This window comes from Thalassophryne amazonica, chromosome 10, assembly GCF_902500255.1.
Source record: "Thalassophryne amazonica chromosome 10, fThaAma1.1, whole genome shotgun sequence".
NCBI lineage: Eukaryota > Metazoa > Chordata > Actinopteri > Batrachoidiformes > Batrachoididae > Thalassophryne > Thalassophryne amazonica.
In genome coordinates, this window is record NC_047112.1 from 25,857,352 (window position 1) to 25,872,733 (window position 15,382).

At 42.5% G+C, this 15,382-nt stretch overlaps 1 protein-coding gene across 1 annotated transcript in view; it reads right to left on the minus strand.

Moving 5' to 3' along the window:
• Positions 1-15,382, minus strand: part of LOC117518469 (cytosolic phospholipase A2-like) — a 72,121-nt gene that overhangs the window by 54,303 nt on the left and 2,436 nt on the right. Inside the window, exons 2-6 of the mRNA XM_034179598.1 lie at positions 15,241-15,322; positions 12,744-12,892; positions 10,561-10,674; positions 9,309-9,346; positions 4,972-5,116 (exon numbers count right to left, since the gene is read on the minus strand). Of these exons, the coding sequence (XP_034035489.1) occupies positions 4,972-5,116; positions 9,309-9,346; positions 10,561-10,674; positions 12,744-12,892; positions 15,241-15,322 (528 nt within the window). The remainder of the gene's footprint in view (positions 1-4,971; positions 5,117-9,308; positions 9,347-10,560; positions 10,675-12,743; positions 12,893-15,240; positions 15,323-15,382) is intronic.

The window sequence follows — 15,382 nt, forward strand, 5'->3', positions numbered from 1 at the left end:
AATGTGTGGATGTGCAAATAAGAAATGGTAGTGCAAGAAGACAAGCTCACCTAAGGGCTAATTGCCATTAAGTCATAAAATTGCATTGAGGATAAACAAGACCTGAAATCTTTTAGTCCTCCTCATAGGAGCATTAAAATGACGGCCTGAGGGTAAAAGCCCAAACTCTTTTTTTCAGTAGGTGATTAGGACAATCCAGAATTGCATTAGCCTTTCTCAGGACCTGTCTCTTGTAGATCGACACCCCGGCCTGCTGACTTCCTGAGATTTTTCCAGCAGTTTTAACAAGACTACCTAGATGACTGTTATTGGAACAGTTCAAGTTTCCAAATTTCCAGAGTTGACCATTGCAGACTTCAATCAGTTGTGTGTGTGTGTGTGTGTGTGTGTGTGTGTGTGTGTGTGTGTGTGTGTGTGTGTGTGTGTGTGTGTGTGTGTGTGTGTGTGTGTGTGTGAACAAGATAACTAAAAAAAATAGATGGATTTTCACTAAACTTGGTGGGAATATTAATATTAGTCGGGCAGACATCTCAAGATGATTAAGTTTTGAAGAGGATCAGACAAAGGACAAGGCAAAAAACAAAAAACAACAACAACAAAAAAAACATGCAGCAAAAAACATGTTTTCTGAACATAAACATCTTGATCATCAATTAAATCAATGTGCACACTCAAAAGCTGGCATGCACTACAACTACCATGAGCTCTCAGACATGGAAACATCTCAGGATGCCTTTCATTAAATACGACAGCTGAAATAACTTTGACCTCACTGTAAACTAAACATGGCACATTTATTAAATGATAAGAAAGACACGCAGAAATCAAAAGAGTTCCTGCTGGCACTCAATGACTTGTTTTACATGGGAACTAAACACACGCTGAGATAATTATCTTACCCACATGATAACAAGAATGCAACACATACCATCATTTACAAAGTAGGTCACACTGAACCTGTTTCAGAATGATAGTCAGGGTCATGGGTTTGAGGTCAGATTAGGCCTGGGAGCTCACGTTGGGAGTCACACGTCACCATATCCACTACACTATGAAACCACTTGGCAGAAGAGCCAGTGTCGCCGACCGAACGGTCTCCCCTTAAAAGTCGGTCCCCCCTGCCTTCACTGTGCATGCGTCATTTCGGAGCATCAGCAACGATTCACCGATTATCGCCTCGTTTCTGATCAAATTGACTTTAGAATGATTTAAGAGGTTTTATTTTGTCATCTGATGCTTAATAATCACATTATTCCCTTTGATCACTTTGGGTGTAGAGAGTCAGACTCAGAGTCAGACTCAGACGTGCTGCTGTCGTGCTCTGATCACTCTCCCATCTTTTATTATGAAATAATGCTGAATTTATGTGGAAATGATTCAGATGCTTCAGATATCTGTCGCTGAGATAGAAGATGACTGGAGTGCAGTTTTAAGCAGAAACAAGTCAATAATTGGTGAATTACTGCTGACGCTCTGAAATGATGCATGCACAGAAGGCAGAGGGGTGGTCCTCCATCCACTTTTTTTGAGGGGGGGGGGGGGGTTTAGTTTTGGGAATGGCACTTCAACCACTGTGAAATACTTCATCAAGCTCAGTTTCACTTTTCACGGGAGCATGGCAACCCACGCGGAGCCTCATCTGCAGAAAAGCTGAAGCCACAGGACACTACCACTGGTGTGGTGCTCAGATGTCATCCCCTACATGGCAGAGTCCAAGTCCAATCCTCATCGGATCATGCAGGTAGGCACTTGGAACATCTTTTGACTCTTCATGGATGACCACATCACACTGAGTGTCAAGACTTGAGTACATTGATCGCTTGAGTCACTTTTTGATATTGTCCAAAATTAAAGACTGTGTCAGTTCAAGTGGAGTGCTGAAGTAACAAACCATTGGCTGATCCTACCCATCTACACTGAAAAAAAGATACTTTGGTTCAACTTAAAAAAAATTGATGTAATTTGTTACAGCTATTTTTTTAGTTTCTCACAATGTATATTTATGATTTTGTAAAGTGATTCCAGCAGATTTAAACTGGAAACCATGATTTTCCATTAGACCAATGTAAATAAGTACTTTGAATGAAGTGCACTGATGTTTCACTTTTTCAGTGTACTTAAATTGTGTTTAATGAATATCACCTACTTCCTACAGCTTAAAAATAATATAAAAAACATTACCATCATTCATAATAATGGTTGGATGGTGAGCTGACTCACACTATCCAATCATATTCATCCTCAGCTACAAAATACACTATTTGAAATGGATTTACACTCACTACTGGTGTCAACTGTTGCAGCAAAACTTCCTCCACTTTGTTAACCTGTTCTTAATCTAAGTCAAGGTTCACTAATCAGAAACACACTGTGTTTGCCCAAGCAAATGTAGACACAAAACAAAAGGAAAGGAAGGAATTAAAATAAAAAACGGAACCAACTGACATATTACTGGAATAAAAATGAAACCAGAATTGTTTTTTGTAAATGTTCCAGATCCTTCACGGTAATTTGATACAACTAGTGCAGTGCCTGGAGGTTTGTGTTCCAATCGAAAATTGGGAGCTAAAAAAGGTAATTAAAAAAGACCATCACCAAATCAAGATCACATAATAATGGCAAACATCATCACCAGACCAACTGAATTCTAAATAAAGTGTTGTGAAATGCCAACACCTGAATATACCTGTACAGTATTTAACGTGATTGAGTTAATAGGGTTTTAAAAAGGAATAGTTTCCACCATGTGTCATCACACAGTTATTATAGTTAGTTATCACATTACAGGGTATGTCACATGCCACAGAATCCAATGAACATCGACACTGTTTGACCTTTAGCTTGCAGACAAAGCATTCAGCACAGTCAAAGTGTTCCATTTATTAATCGTATTAGTTCAACCAATAATTTGCACCACTTTCTACCAAAATTGGAGCAACTTCAACTTTTGACCCCTAAGCGGAAGTGTGACCGTACCTATCCAAAACAGACTAACTAAGGACAATGTTGTGCTGCTTTAGAGCCCACAAGTCTGTGTGATATTAACCTTATTTTAACAAAAATGTGTTTTTTATTCGTGATGTCAGCAAAAAGAAATACACTACCCACAATCTATAATTGAAACAGCAATGGTGGATGACTGGTGGATGTCGCTGTTAGAGTACATTTTTTTTAAAGCTTGCAAACTGCAGGGAGAAACAGGGCCCGGTTTCATAAAGCAGTCCAGTCTTTTATTAAACTTACTTAGTTGACTACGGTTAGTCACCCAACATTATTCTTCTAATCACCGTTTCACATCAACGGTTAAACTTATAGATTAGCCGTTTTATGTTAGTCGACGATTTTCACGCCTCCAATGTGTGACAGTTTTGTTTACTTCGGAGTTGATCGTTGTCATGAACTGTCCAGCCTTTGTTTCATTAACTGGCTTTATTAACATTTACAGACACATACGAACTGCAGAACGATGCGATTAGCTCTTAGCTTAGCAGGTCTTCTTCTACACTTCCGTCAAGCCTTTTTGTGCACACAACACTGCTCAGCGTAATAGCGGCACCTGGTGGCTAATGTGAGAACTGTCACAAACACATCATGACAGTCGTCTACAGCAACCATGACCAAAAGTGGAGGAAGCTCTCCTTTTGGAGGAATACGAGCGACGTAGGAGTGCTCTTGAGTGTTCCATCAAGTGGTGGTACATGACAGCCGCCGTTTTTAAGGTAAGACACTGACGTTTTGTCAACTACAATAAGATTAGACTGCTTTATGAAACCGGGCTTGGTTGTTTTGCTGCTGGTGAACTGAGTTAATAAGACATGGGAAACGCTGTTAAAATGCGCAGCTCAGTGGCTCACCTTGCAGAGCAGAGGAGCTGGTGTGCATGTGAGTGCTTTTGCTGTGTTAAGTTTGAATCTAGTTCATTAGAAGTTTACAGAATTCCAACAACACGCTTGTTCATTTTGACATTTTTTGTCATCTTTGTAATTCATGTCTCACTAAACAACCATAATCACCTCCGAAGATGTGGTATGCGACTTGGCAGTGAGCAGAAATGTGTTTATGAGTGCATGACGAACCAGGTGACAAAAGTTTTTGCTGTGACGTAGATGTAAACAGTGATTACAGTCGAAGCACTGTACACACAACATAAACCATAAAATATATACAAAACTATTACTAACCATATAAAAAGTTTTGATTTGGATCAAAACTTTTTTGATCATGACTCAGGTTGTCGCTGACTGGCTTGGTTCAGTGCTTAAAATGTTTCATATCATGATTTTTTTTTAAATGTCAAGGGAAAAAAATGAATGGGATTTTTACTTGGGGAATGGGCCCCTTAAAAACGTTGGCAGTCGCTGTTGAGCTCTGTTCTAAATACGTGTTACATTATGGGTCTCTGAAAAACTCCATAATTTTCAAGGTGGAACTCAAAATTCAAAAATTGTTCATGGACTGGCACTGGCCTATTTGGCTGATTTAGGTAAACCCTATGTACCGACCCGGGCTTTGCGTTCACAGGATGCAGGACTGCTCTGTGTCCCAAGGGTGAGGACAAAGTCTGCGGGACAGTGAGCCTTCTCGTACCATGCTCCTGTTTTGTGGAATGCTCTCCCAGCCTCAGTGAGACATTCGGATTCTGTGGAGACTTTTAAGAAAAGACTGAAGACACATCTTTTTACCCAGTCCTATACTAGCATCTTTTTTAAATTCTTTTAATTTCTTTTACTCTTTATCGTGTTTTTTTTTTTTTTTTTTTTTTTTTTTTTTTTTTACTTTTAATTGTGCTTTTGATGTTTTAATTTTATTTTACATTGTCTTTAAACTCTTTGTGCGAGACGCCTTGAGGCGACGTTGTTGCGAATTGGCGTGATATAAATAGAAAAAAAATTGAAATTGATGGAGAAAAAAGTGATTCTTGTCGAAATGAATGAATGGAAGAAAAAAAAATACAGGTTTGAGTTTTCCCACCTCTTCTGGTGAGCTGGGGAGGAAGCGAGGCTTTTCCATGTGTAACAGCTTCTTGATGGCCAGCATCACTCGTTCTCTGCGATCGTGTCTGAACTGCTTCTCTTTGTCACACAGGGCCAGGCTGAACCGCAGGTCCAGTTTAGTACTGCAGGTACAAACAATGCAAACATCATAAAACATGAAGTAAATTCTCTTTACCCTTTTGTTTCTGAGACATGACGCGCTCTCTTAACTGATCATGAAACCTGGATGATACACAGTGAAACTGTTCATCTTTACGTGTGATAAGATATGTATTCAGGTGAACCAATCTCGTAGACATATAGGTATTTACAGAATAACTGTCATGGCCTCTCCCTTTTTACTCACCTTTCTTTAGAAATTCTTGGCAGGTTCTAAAACTCCCACTCACCTCTGCACAGTCACACCATGGCCACTGTGTTTGTTTTCCACCTGATATTAACTTACAACAATGTCCTATTATTAACAACACACTTAGTTGTATATTCTAATTTTACCTTCTGTGCAGCATCAGGTGAATTCCTACAACTCAACATGTGACTGATTTTTTTTTTTTCACAATTACCAAGACTTCCTTGTCAGATAAGAGCTTTCAAGGTGATCTCATACAGTTATTGTTGTGTGTTGGGGGGTTTGGCTGGACATTTTGGTGTTGTTTTCTTTTCTTTGCTCTCCAGGTGGTATGCAAACTGGTTTTTTGTCTGTGGAGAAGGTGCTGGCAGAAGAATCCTTCACCCTCATCAACATTATTGGCTGCACTTGTGGAGGATGTCCATGTGCAGGCCTAATGACTCGCAGCACCTGTGGATGATGCTCACGTGCGGACTTAAGGACTTTCAGCTGAAGCAGATAATGAGATGGCGTTCTGCATTTAAGCCATGAGTGGTTCAAGCAGAATTGCCAGGAACTCGACCTTGTGACGTTCGTTTGTGAGACGCTGAGGACCGCGTCTGGGTTTGACACATCGTGCCTGTGAAGGAGGACGGGTGAGGGACACATGCTGTCAGCACACATCAGAGGTGATTGATTGTCTGAATAAGTGTTAATAGTAATTTGGTATTTTGTTACGCAGTATATTTGAACATTGATGAGAATAGTGCAGCTCGCTTCTCACGGCCGTGGCATGCGGACTGATGATCCTCCACCTGTTGTGAGAAGCTGCTCATTTACATAAAGCTTAAAATCAGACCTGAATGTGTTGCTGATAGTGTGTGCCTTTGAAGGATATTAGTTGTAGCGGTTGACTTACCTCACCTCTTCTATTCTTCACAGAGTCAGTTTGTTGTGTCCACCTGGGGGGGTGTTTGGCGGTGAACTTGAGTCCAGAAGCGCCGGGCTTCGATCCCTTTGGGCGCTGGAGAGCGCGCCGTCCTTCACTCCGCCAGACAAACGCACTTTTATGTTGTACACAATTATTGCACGAAAGGGAAATAAATGTTTTGTTTTTGGAACCGCTTTCTGGTTATTTAGCGCTGGGTTCAGTCAGACGCAGGTCCGCTCCTCAACCCGCGTCGGCACATAACAGTAGTTCCCGGCCATTCCAAAATGGACCCAGCGGCAGAAGCGGTTCCTCTTGCTGAAAAAGTTCAAGAATACTTGGAGAAGATATGGGAGCAATTACGGCCTCTTGTAAATCAAATTAAACAAACAGATGCTCGCACTACGGAGCTTGCAGTGCAAGCCGTTCCGCTTCCTGCTGCTCCAGCTGCGGCACTATCGATACCGTTGCAGATAACTCCGTCACCCAGAGATTCGGCTTCCTTCTCTTCTGATGGTAGCCGTGTCTCATATGTGACAAATTTGCTCCGAGGTGACGCCTTAGCTTGGGTCACTGCATTGCGTTGTGGAGTAATGACTCTCCATTGTTAGGATCCTTAAGTATATCTCCAGGTGTTCTTGGACAGGCACAATAATGGACACACAAAAAAAACAAAAAAAAAAACATAATTAGTTATTTGGGCTGTTTTTGTTTTTTTTGTAAGGGGTTATAAATTGTTTGGGTGTTTAGAGGCGGTTCTGGTGGAGTGAACGACTGGCGGTTCGGAGCTCGGCTGGACTCAGCCAATCGTTGGTTTTTATCATTTGAACTTAGGTATTTTCTGTTTGGGATTGGGTAATTTTGTTTTGTTGTTTTTTATTTCCCTGCTTCCCTAACCCCAACCTCACTTGCCCTAAGACCGTTCGTCTTGTGGGTTGTGGGGTGGTGCAGGTTGGTCACGCTGAGTTTCTCATAGAAGACCTCTGCACCTAGGGGGGGGGTTGTCAGGGGCATTTTTTTGGGTTTGGTTAGGGCCCGGTTCCACTCCAGCCTCGGTGGGCCTTTGACCGTTCGTCATTGGTCTTACCGGGGTGTGGTGCAGCGGAAACATACCTCAGTCGGAGGGGTGGGCCGATCTGTTGCCGTTCGCCATTTCGGTAGTTCCGCCCCTCCCGATAGGCTGGTGGTATGGTAGGGTAGGGGCACCGGACGTATTTCCGGTTTTCCGCTGCGCTTCGGGGTTGGGACCGGGTTAGTTTTTCCTGTTTCCTTCCCCGGCTTAGTAATTTTGTGCCTTTCGCCAAAATGGAGCTAACGACTGGCTCTGGGAGTGATCTGGGGTCTTTCGGGGTGCTGGGGGAGGTAACAGGGTTTTCCAGTTGTTTTATTTACCCCCGGGGTGTTTTAATGAAGTCCGCCGGGGGTTGGATTTTTGTGTTTTTATGCTTCATTACAGGTTCCACCTCCAGGGTTGATGGGACGGTCCACTGGGGGGGAATTGATTGTGGGGCCGACTAACCAAGTGTGGTCGGGTCTGGGGTTCCTGGGTTGTGGGGTGGGGGCCTCCTGGGGTTGATGGTACGGTCCTCTGGGGGGCGCTGCTCCTCCATGTAAACCTGGGGACCTCTGTAGGATTCCGGCTTTGGTTGTCTCTCCTGGAACTGGCGGTAAAGGTCTTCTGGGGGGGGGGGGTTTGGGCTCTGCATATCGTTCTGGGGGGGGGGGGGGGTGGTTGTTATTTTTCTTTGTGAATTTGTGTTTGTATTGTGTTGTTGGGGCTGTGTTGGGTTTTTGCATTTGGGAGTTTTTCTTTTCTTCCCGGGGTTGGATGGGACGGTCCCCTGGGGAGGTTTTGGGTGGGTTTTGTGTTTTTCTTGTATGTTGGGTTGTATATGGGTCTTTTTTGGGGTTTTGTTGATGCCAGCCGGCCTTCCAGCCACGGTGCCCTGTCCTGCTGTCTGCTGTGGACCTTGGGAGAGTTACGCCGTCTGCTTGCTGTTATGGACCCCAGAGGGAGGTGCTGTTCTCGGGCCTGGTCTGTTCGGTCGCCGGGAGGCTTCCCGTTGATGGGGGGGGTACTGTTGTGTGTTGGGGGGTTTGGCTGGATGTTTTTGTGTTGTTTTCTTTTCTTTGTTCTCCAGGTGGTATGCAAACTGGTTTTTGTCTGTGGAGAAGGTGCTGGCAGAAGAATCCTTCACCCTCATCAACATTATTGGCTGCACTTGTGGAGGATGTCCACGTGCAGGCCTAATGACTCGCAGCACCTGTGGATGATGCTCACGTGCGGACTTAAGGACTTTCAGCTGAAGCAGATAATTAGATGGCGTTCTGCATTTAAGCCATGAGTGGTTCAAGCAGAATTGCCGGGAACTCGACCTTGTGACGTTCGTTTGTGAGACGCTGAGGACCGCGTCTGGGTTTGACACATCGTGCCTGTGAAGGAGGACGGGTGAGGGACACATGCTGTCAGCACACATCAGAGGTGATTGATTGTCTGAATAAGTGTTAATAGTAATTTGGTATTTTGTTACGCAGTATATTTGAACATTGATGAGAATAGTGCAGCTCGCTTCTCACGGCCGTGGCATGCGGACTGATGATCCTCCACCTGTTGTGAGAAGCTGCTCATTTACATAAAGCTTAAAATCAGACCTGAATGTGTTGCTGATAGTGTGTGCCTTTGAAGGATATTAGTTGTAGCGGTTGACTTACCTCACCTCTTCTATTCTTCACAGAGTCAGTTTGTTGTGTCCACCTGGGGGGGTGTTTGGCGGTGAACTTGAGTCCAGAAGCGCCGGGCTTCGATCCCTTTGGGCGCTGGAGAGCGCGCCGTCCTTCACTCCGCCAGACAAACGCACTTTTATGTTGTACACAATTATTGCACGAAAGGGAAATAAATGTTTTGTTTTTGGAACCGCTTTCTGGTTATTTAGCGCTGGGTTCAGTCAGACGCAGGTCCGCTCCTCAACCCGCGTCGGCACATAACAGTTATTGGTACAACCTAACACTAAAATAAAATTATAATAATTAAAGAGGTGGGTTTGAAAGGAATACTCACCAGATCTCCAGGGACATCTCTAAATACACTTTGGTTGCCTGTAAAAGTAATGGAATATGTAGTTATTGTAGTAAAGCAGTTGTCGGTTATGATGCATTCAGGAAGAGTAAAATGACTGCCTTTCTGTAGAGTTTTTTCCATTTGAATCAGAAATTCAAAGCACTTACAATGATGCTTCACATTCACCCATATAGTCAGGGACGCTGCCATGCACTGCGCTCAACTGCAAGCTGGAAGCAATTGGCGTATTAAAGACCTCACCCATGGGACCCTAGCGATTTTCAGTCTGGCGAGGAATTCTAATTTTTGACAGTCGGTTATAGTGTCTGAAACTGGCCAAACTGGCCAAATTTGCTGTTGGCAGATACAGATATGAATGTCATCTCATTATAATGAATGAATGAATTAATAAATAAGTTTATTTTGGTACAAGAAAAAAAAAGAGAAACTATTCAGTTCAAAACAAAACTGATTTCTCAGTTAACCTAAATAACTGAAAGGGTGTAGGTAGAAGCAAAAGCTTATATACACCTACACAGTAAATTCTACAGAGTAAGATATACTCTGCCAGGATAACATCTGGTCTCAGTCCAAATAGAGTTAAATATACTCTATCACAGTGCTAAATCAATTCTATCACAGTGTAAAATCAACTCTATCATGCTGTGAATGACTCTTATTGGAGTTGGAAAATCTGATTTCACAAGACAGTAGGGCTGATTTCACTCTGTAATAGAGTTTATTTAACTCTATTTGGACTAGGACCAAATGTTATCCTGGCAGAGTAGATTTTACTCTGCAAAATTTACTATGTGCCCCTTAATATTTTGGATCCCAGTGCCACCCATATTAAAACATATGACCACCACATGCCTTAGTATCCATTGCACCATCAGTGTATCTCATGTCATCAAGCTACCTGCTAACTAGTGTTAACCTGGTGCTAATGGTGCTAACATATAAATTAAATTTTACTAATATTTGCTAAACAGATTTCTTAGATGGTCCATTAGTCCTATTAACTGCTCAGCAAGTTATATGATCTCAGATATTTGTAATAAAATACTCGAAAGGACAAACTCGAATCCACCAGGTCAAGTGTGGACTTGTACTGTCCACACACACTTTAGGATAATTTCCGCTGCACCATTATATAAAATGAGGGGGGAAATGGTATGTTTTATGCATCTTTTCTTCCATTTGTCAATGTAATTCAAATTGACATGTTTAATGTCCATGACGAGTCTCTTACTTTGCCGATGCGGAAAGCCTCCATCTTTTTCTGGCCCACACTGAGTTTGGAGATTTCAAAGGAAGCCGTCCCAAGAGTCTCATCCATCACATAATTGGCGTCCATTAATGTTATCTAATTGGAATAAACATCAATAGTTCTCAGTGAAATAGAGCAACACTTTTGTTATTCCAGGACATTAACAGCCAGTCAAGTAATGAAATAAACATTATCTTTTTAATAAGTTAAACAACTAGCAGCCATAAATAAATCTTTACTCCAAAAATATCTGTTTTGCCATAAGTGACCCTAATGGATCTCGTTGATTTTGTTCATACTATCTGTGTTGAATACTTTAAATGTATGAAGGAGTTGTATTTTTGTTTCTCTTTCACTATCTGTATGTTTGCCTATCTGTTTGTTTATATGTATGTGTGTTTGTTCATCAGCAGGATATCTAAAAAATACTTTTAATTGTTGTTGTTTTAAATGATGGAAAACTAGACCCTGGGCCAAGAAAGAAGCCATTAAATTTTCATGTAAATATGGATCAATGACAAGATCCTGCCGTTGAGCTTTGATTCTGATGCCGCCATTGATCTTTAATCTTGATTAGAGTATCAAAGCAATCAGGAATTAGAACAGGGATCACCAACCCTGTTCCTGGGGACCACATTCCCTGTATGTTTTCCATCTGTCCCTATTCCATCCACCCACAGCAAATTAACAAAGTCAGGTGTGCCCAGCCAATCAAGAACTGGCAAATGCCCGAGTTAATTAATCAGGTGTGAGTAGAGCAGGTCGACATGGAGAACATGCAGGGCAGGTGATCTCCTAGAACAGGGTTGTAGAGCCCCAAATTGTAATTTCAGCATCAGAGGTCAGCTGTCAAGATAAGTGATCATGATCAAAGGTCAGAACTCAGGATCAAAAATCAATGTTCAGGTTCAAAGATCAGGGCCAAGGATGAGGATTTGAGAACCAATATTATGATCAAAGATGAAGTTCCAGTTACAAAAATGACTAGTCAGAATGAAAGATCATTAATCAGGTTCACAGATGAGGAAGCCCTATATAGGCCCTCAAGTCTGTTGGCACTGGTGCTTATCTCCAAATTCCAGAGAATGAAGCAGGTGAAAGTCTATGATTCCACCTCAACAGGATGCCAGTCCAACAAACGTTAATTCCCAGCCAAAAGTGGTACCTATTTACTGCTAGATTTATGAAAGACAATATGTTAGAAAAGTTCATGGTGTCAAAGCTCTGTCAAGTATATTTACCATTATAACTGTCTTAGTAATTGATTGAACAATGCCATGGAAGAGGAAGTGTACACAGGGCACAGATAAGATTGATGAGGCGTTCAACAGTGCATGATGAGCAAGAAGGAAATGACTATTTTGTCTGATTGTCTTATGCTATGTGATGAGAGGAGACAATGTTTCATCCATGTATAATATACGATCAAGGAACGGACTTTTGAGAGTGACTGTCTTATACTATCAAATGATTAACTGAATGGACTTTGTAACACATTGGGACTGTATATAAGTGGCATGAAAACTGAATGTACTCATATTTGTCTTTCATACGTTGCACTCTGTATGACATCTACCTTTAAAGCTTTAAATGAAGAAAGAGCTTAGAAACTGAAACCTGTTTCCCCCGGTGTCTCATTTGTGGTCTGTGTCAGTGTTTTTAGGTAATTTTCCTAACACATTGCAAGATGCCATGTCCAAGGACACAGACAAGTAGCATGACTGGGACTCAGTTGAAGGCCCACACATCACTAGTCCAACTGCTTTCCTGACTGAGCTACCTGTTCGACACACATACTAGCTTCACAGACAGGCCATCAGGATCAAAGATCAATATCACAGGTCAGCATTCAGAAACAAAAGTGAGACATCAGGGTTAAATTCACAATCGGGTAAAAGGTGGATGTTGAGAATTCCACGATTGTCTGTCCACTACTTTACTTTGTTCCACATCCGCATAGTGACCTGAACCAAAATAAATTTAAAACGATAGTGAACTGGATCTGGTGAACAAAAATGTGGTTTTGGACAGAGATGATCCACTAATTTGGACTATGTTTTGAGACTTAAATATAAGGGGACTATGGGTTCCCACAGGAGGAATGCACTCTGAGTGCCCCGTTAGGTAGTAGATGGAAGTACACTAGAAAACTCAAGTATCCTCACCTTCAGGACGTTCTGCTGGTTTGGGTCTAAGATGAAGTGAAAGGTCTCGTTCCATTTTGGGTTGATGTCGTTGTCGATGTGTCGGGTCTTCTTCCTGCTCTCTGGGGCCGTGGGAATGAAGAGCTCCACATATGGATCTGGGGTGTCCACTGCAGAGACACAATGCACCGATCAGGTTTCTTCTGTCTGGATTCAGATTATGGGATGTAAACTATATACCAGTATATATAAAACTATACGAGGTCTGTTAGAAAAGTATCCAACCTTTTTATTTTTTTCAAAAACCATATGGATTTGAATCACGTGTGATTACATCAGGCAATCTTGAACCTTCGTGCGCATGCGTGAGTTTTTTCACGCCTGTCGGTTGCGTCATTCGCTTGTGAGCAGACTTTGTGTGAGCACTGGTCAGCCCCTCTCGTCGGATTTTTATTGCAAATAAATGTCTGAATGATTTGGAGCTTTGCTGCATCAATTTTTTTGTGAGAGACCTCCAGGTGGACACTGTTCGGAAAATTAATATGGCTTTCAGGGACGATTTTATGGGGATTACACAGATTAAGGAGTGATCCAGACAGTTTAAAGACCGCCCACAACTGCTGAGAGCGCGGCGCACTCCGAGCGCCAATCGACAGGCTCAAACCCCACTGAAACAACCAGATAATTTCCAACGTGAAGGCTTTGTTGATCCGGGACGTCGTCTGACTTTCACAAAAAGGCAGAAGGCGTGGACATCAGCATTTTTTTGGCACATTCTACTGTTACAGGAGTTTTTTTCATGGAAAGAAAAGCGGAGGGACGCACCACGGAGCCGTTCATTACGCAGCACAAAACCACCTCCGTGTTGGTCTCACAGGACGGCTTTCAGGTGGATTTCAGACGGCTGTCGGTTGCTTTTCAGTCGTGTGATTATCCGAGAAATTGAGCATGAGCTGGACATGCCCCAAACATGTCCTGTGAGGCTTCATCACGGCGTTGCTTTGCGCCATCCGGCTCCACCGCGATGCGCGGAATTCCGCTCCACTTTCCATGACAAAAACTCCTGTAACAGTGGAATGTGCCGTTCATTTCAAACCTGGACGCTGTCTTGATCCGGTATGTCATCTTACTAGCACAGAATTGTGAAAAGACGTGGACATCAGCACTTTTTCAGCACATTGAGACAGACGTGCGGAGGAGTTCCGTGCATCGCGGTGGAGCCGCATGGCACCAAAGCAACGCCTGAAAAGCAACCGACAACCGTCTGAAATCCACCTGAAAGCCATCCTATGAGACCAACATGGAGGTGGTTTTGAGCCGCGTAATGAACGGCTCCGTGGCGCGTCCCGTCCGCTTTTCTTTCCATGAAAAAAACTCCTGTAACAGTGGAATGTGCCGAAAAGTGCTGATGTCCAAGCCTTCTGCCTTTTTGTGAAAGTCAGATGACGTCCCGGATCAACAAAGCCTTCACGTGGAAATGATCTGGTTGTTTCAGTGGGGTTTGAGCCTGTCAATCGGCGCCGGACCGCGTGCGTGCTCTCAGCAGTTGTGGGCGGTCTTTAAACCGTCTGGATCACTCCTTAATCTGTGTAATCCCCATAAAATCGTCCCTGAAAGCCATATTAATTTTCGGAACGGTGTCCACCTGGAGGTCTCTCACAGTTCTGGAAAAAAAATTGATGCAGCAAAGCTCCAAATCGTTTCAGACATTTATTCGCAATAAAAAAAACGACGAGAGGGGTGGACCACTGCTCACACAAAGCCTGCTCACAGGCGAATGACGCAACGACAGGCGTGAAAAAACTCATGCATGCACACGAAGGTTCAAGCTTGGCTGATGCAATCACACATGATTCAAATCCATATGGTTTTTTGAAAAAATAAAAAACTCAACCTCACAAAAGAAACATTCTGGGTATGTTGCTATCATAGACGTCTGCACGCTTTAAAGCAACAAATATTTTTCTGAAGCCACTTCATTCTGTGCTTTGTACACGCTTCAAAACAATAACCACGCTCTGAAGTATTTCCTTAAATTTGTGTTTTGGTGCGTTGAAACAGTGGACCATTTTCTGACATAATTGTTTTGCTTAGTGTTGAGCTTTTGAAACAGTTTCTGAAACCAACAAATTGATTTGGTTTCAAAAGGTCTTGTTTATATCATCAGTATTTGTGTAGTAACTGGGGAAGGTGTGTGGGGGGGGGGGAGTAACCTGAACAACCCCCTGCAGCTACACCTTTGGAGTAAATTTTCATACTTTAAAAAGAAACACAAACTGGATGCTGTGGCAGAAAAAAAAAAACAAAATGTATTTGCATAGTACCCAAGAAACTATTCAGTTAGGATCCGTATCGTCTGACCAGTAAATATTTGTTTTCATGACCAATGTAAAATAATTTTACTTGTAAATTAACATATACTTTACCTGACTGAGTCCCACACAGCATTGATCTGGCTTCTTCTCAATGCTCACTTTTAACACAGGTAAAATAAAACATGTAACGTATTTGGACTCACACAGGTCACCCAGCGCTCCCTTGGTGACACGCTCAGCTTGAACTACCGTCACTGTGAATTTGTGTGAAAACTGTTGCTCCACCTGCAAAGCAAAATTTGTCAGTTTGGTTCAGATTCAAAAACAAATTTTACAACAGTAAAT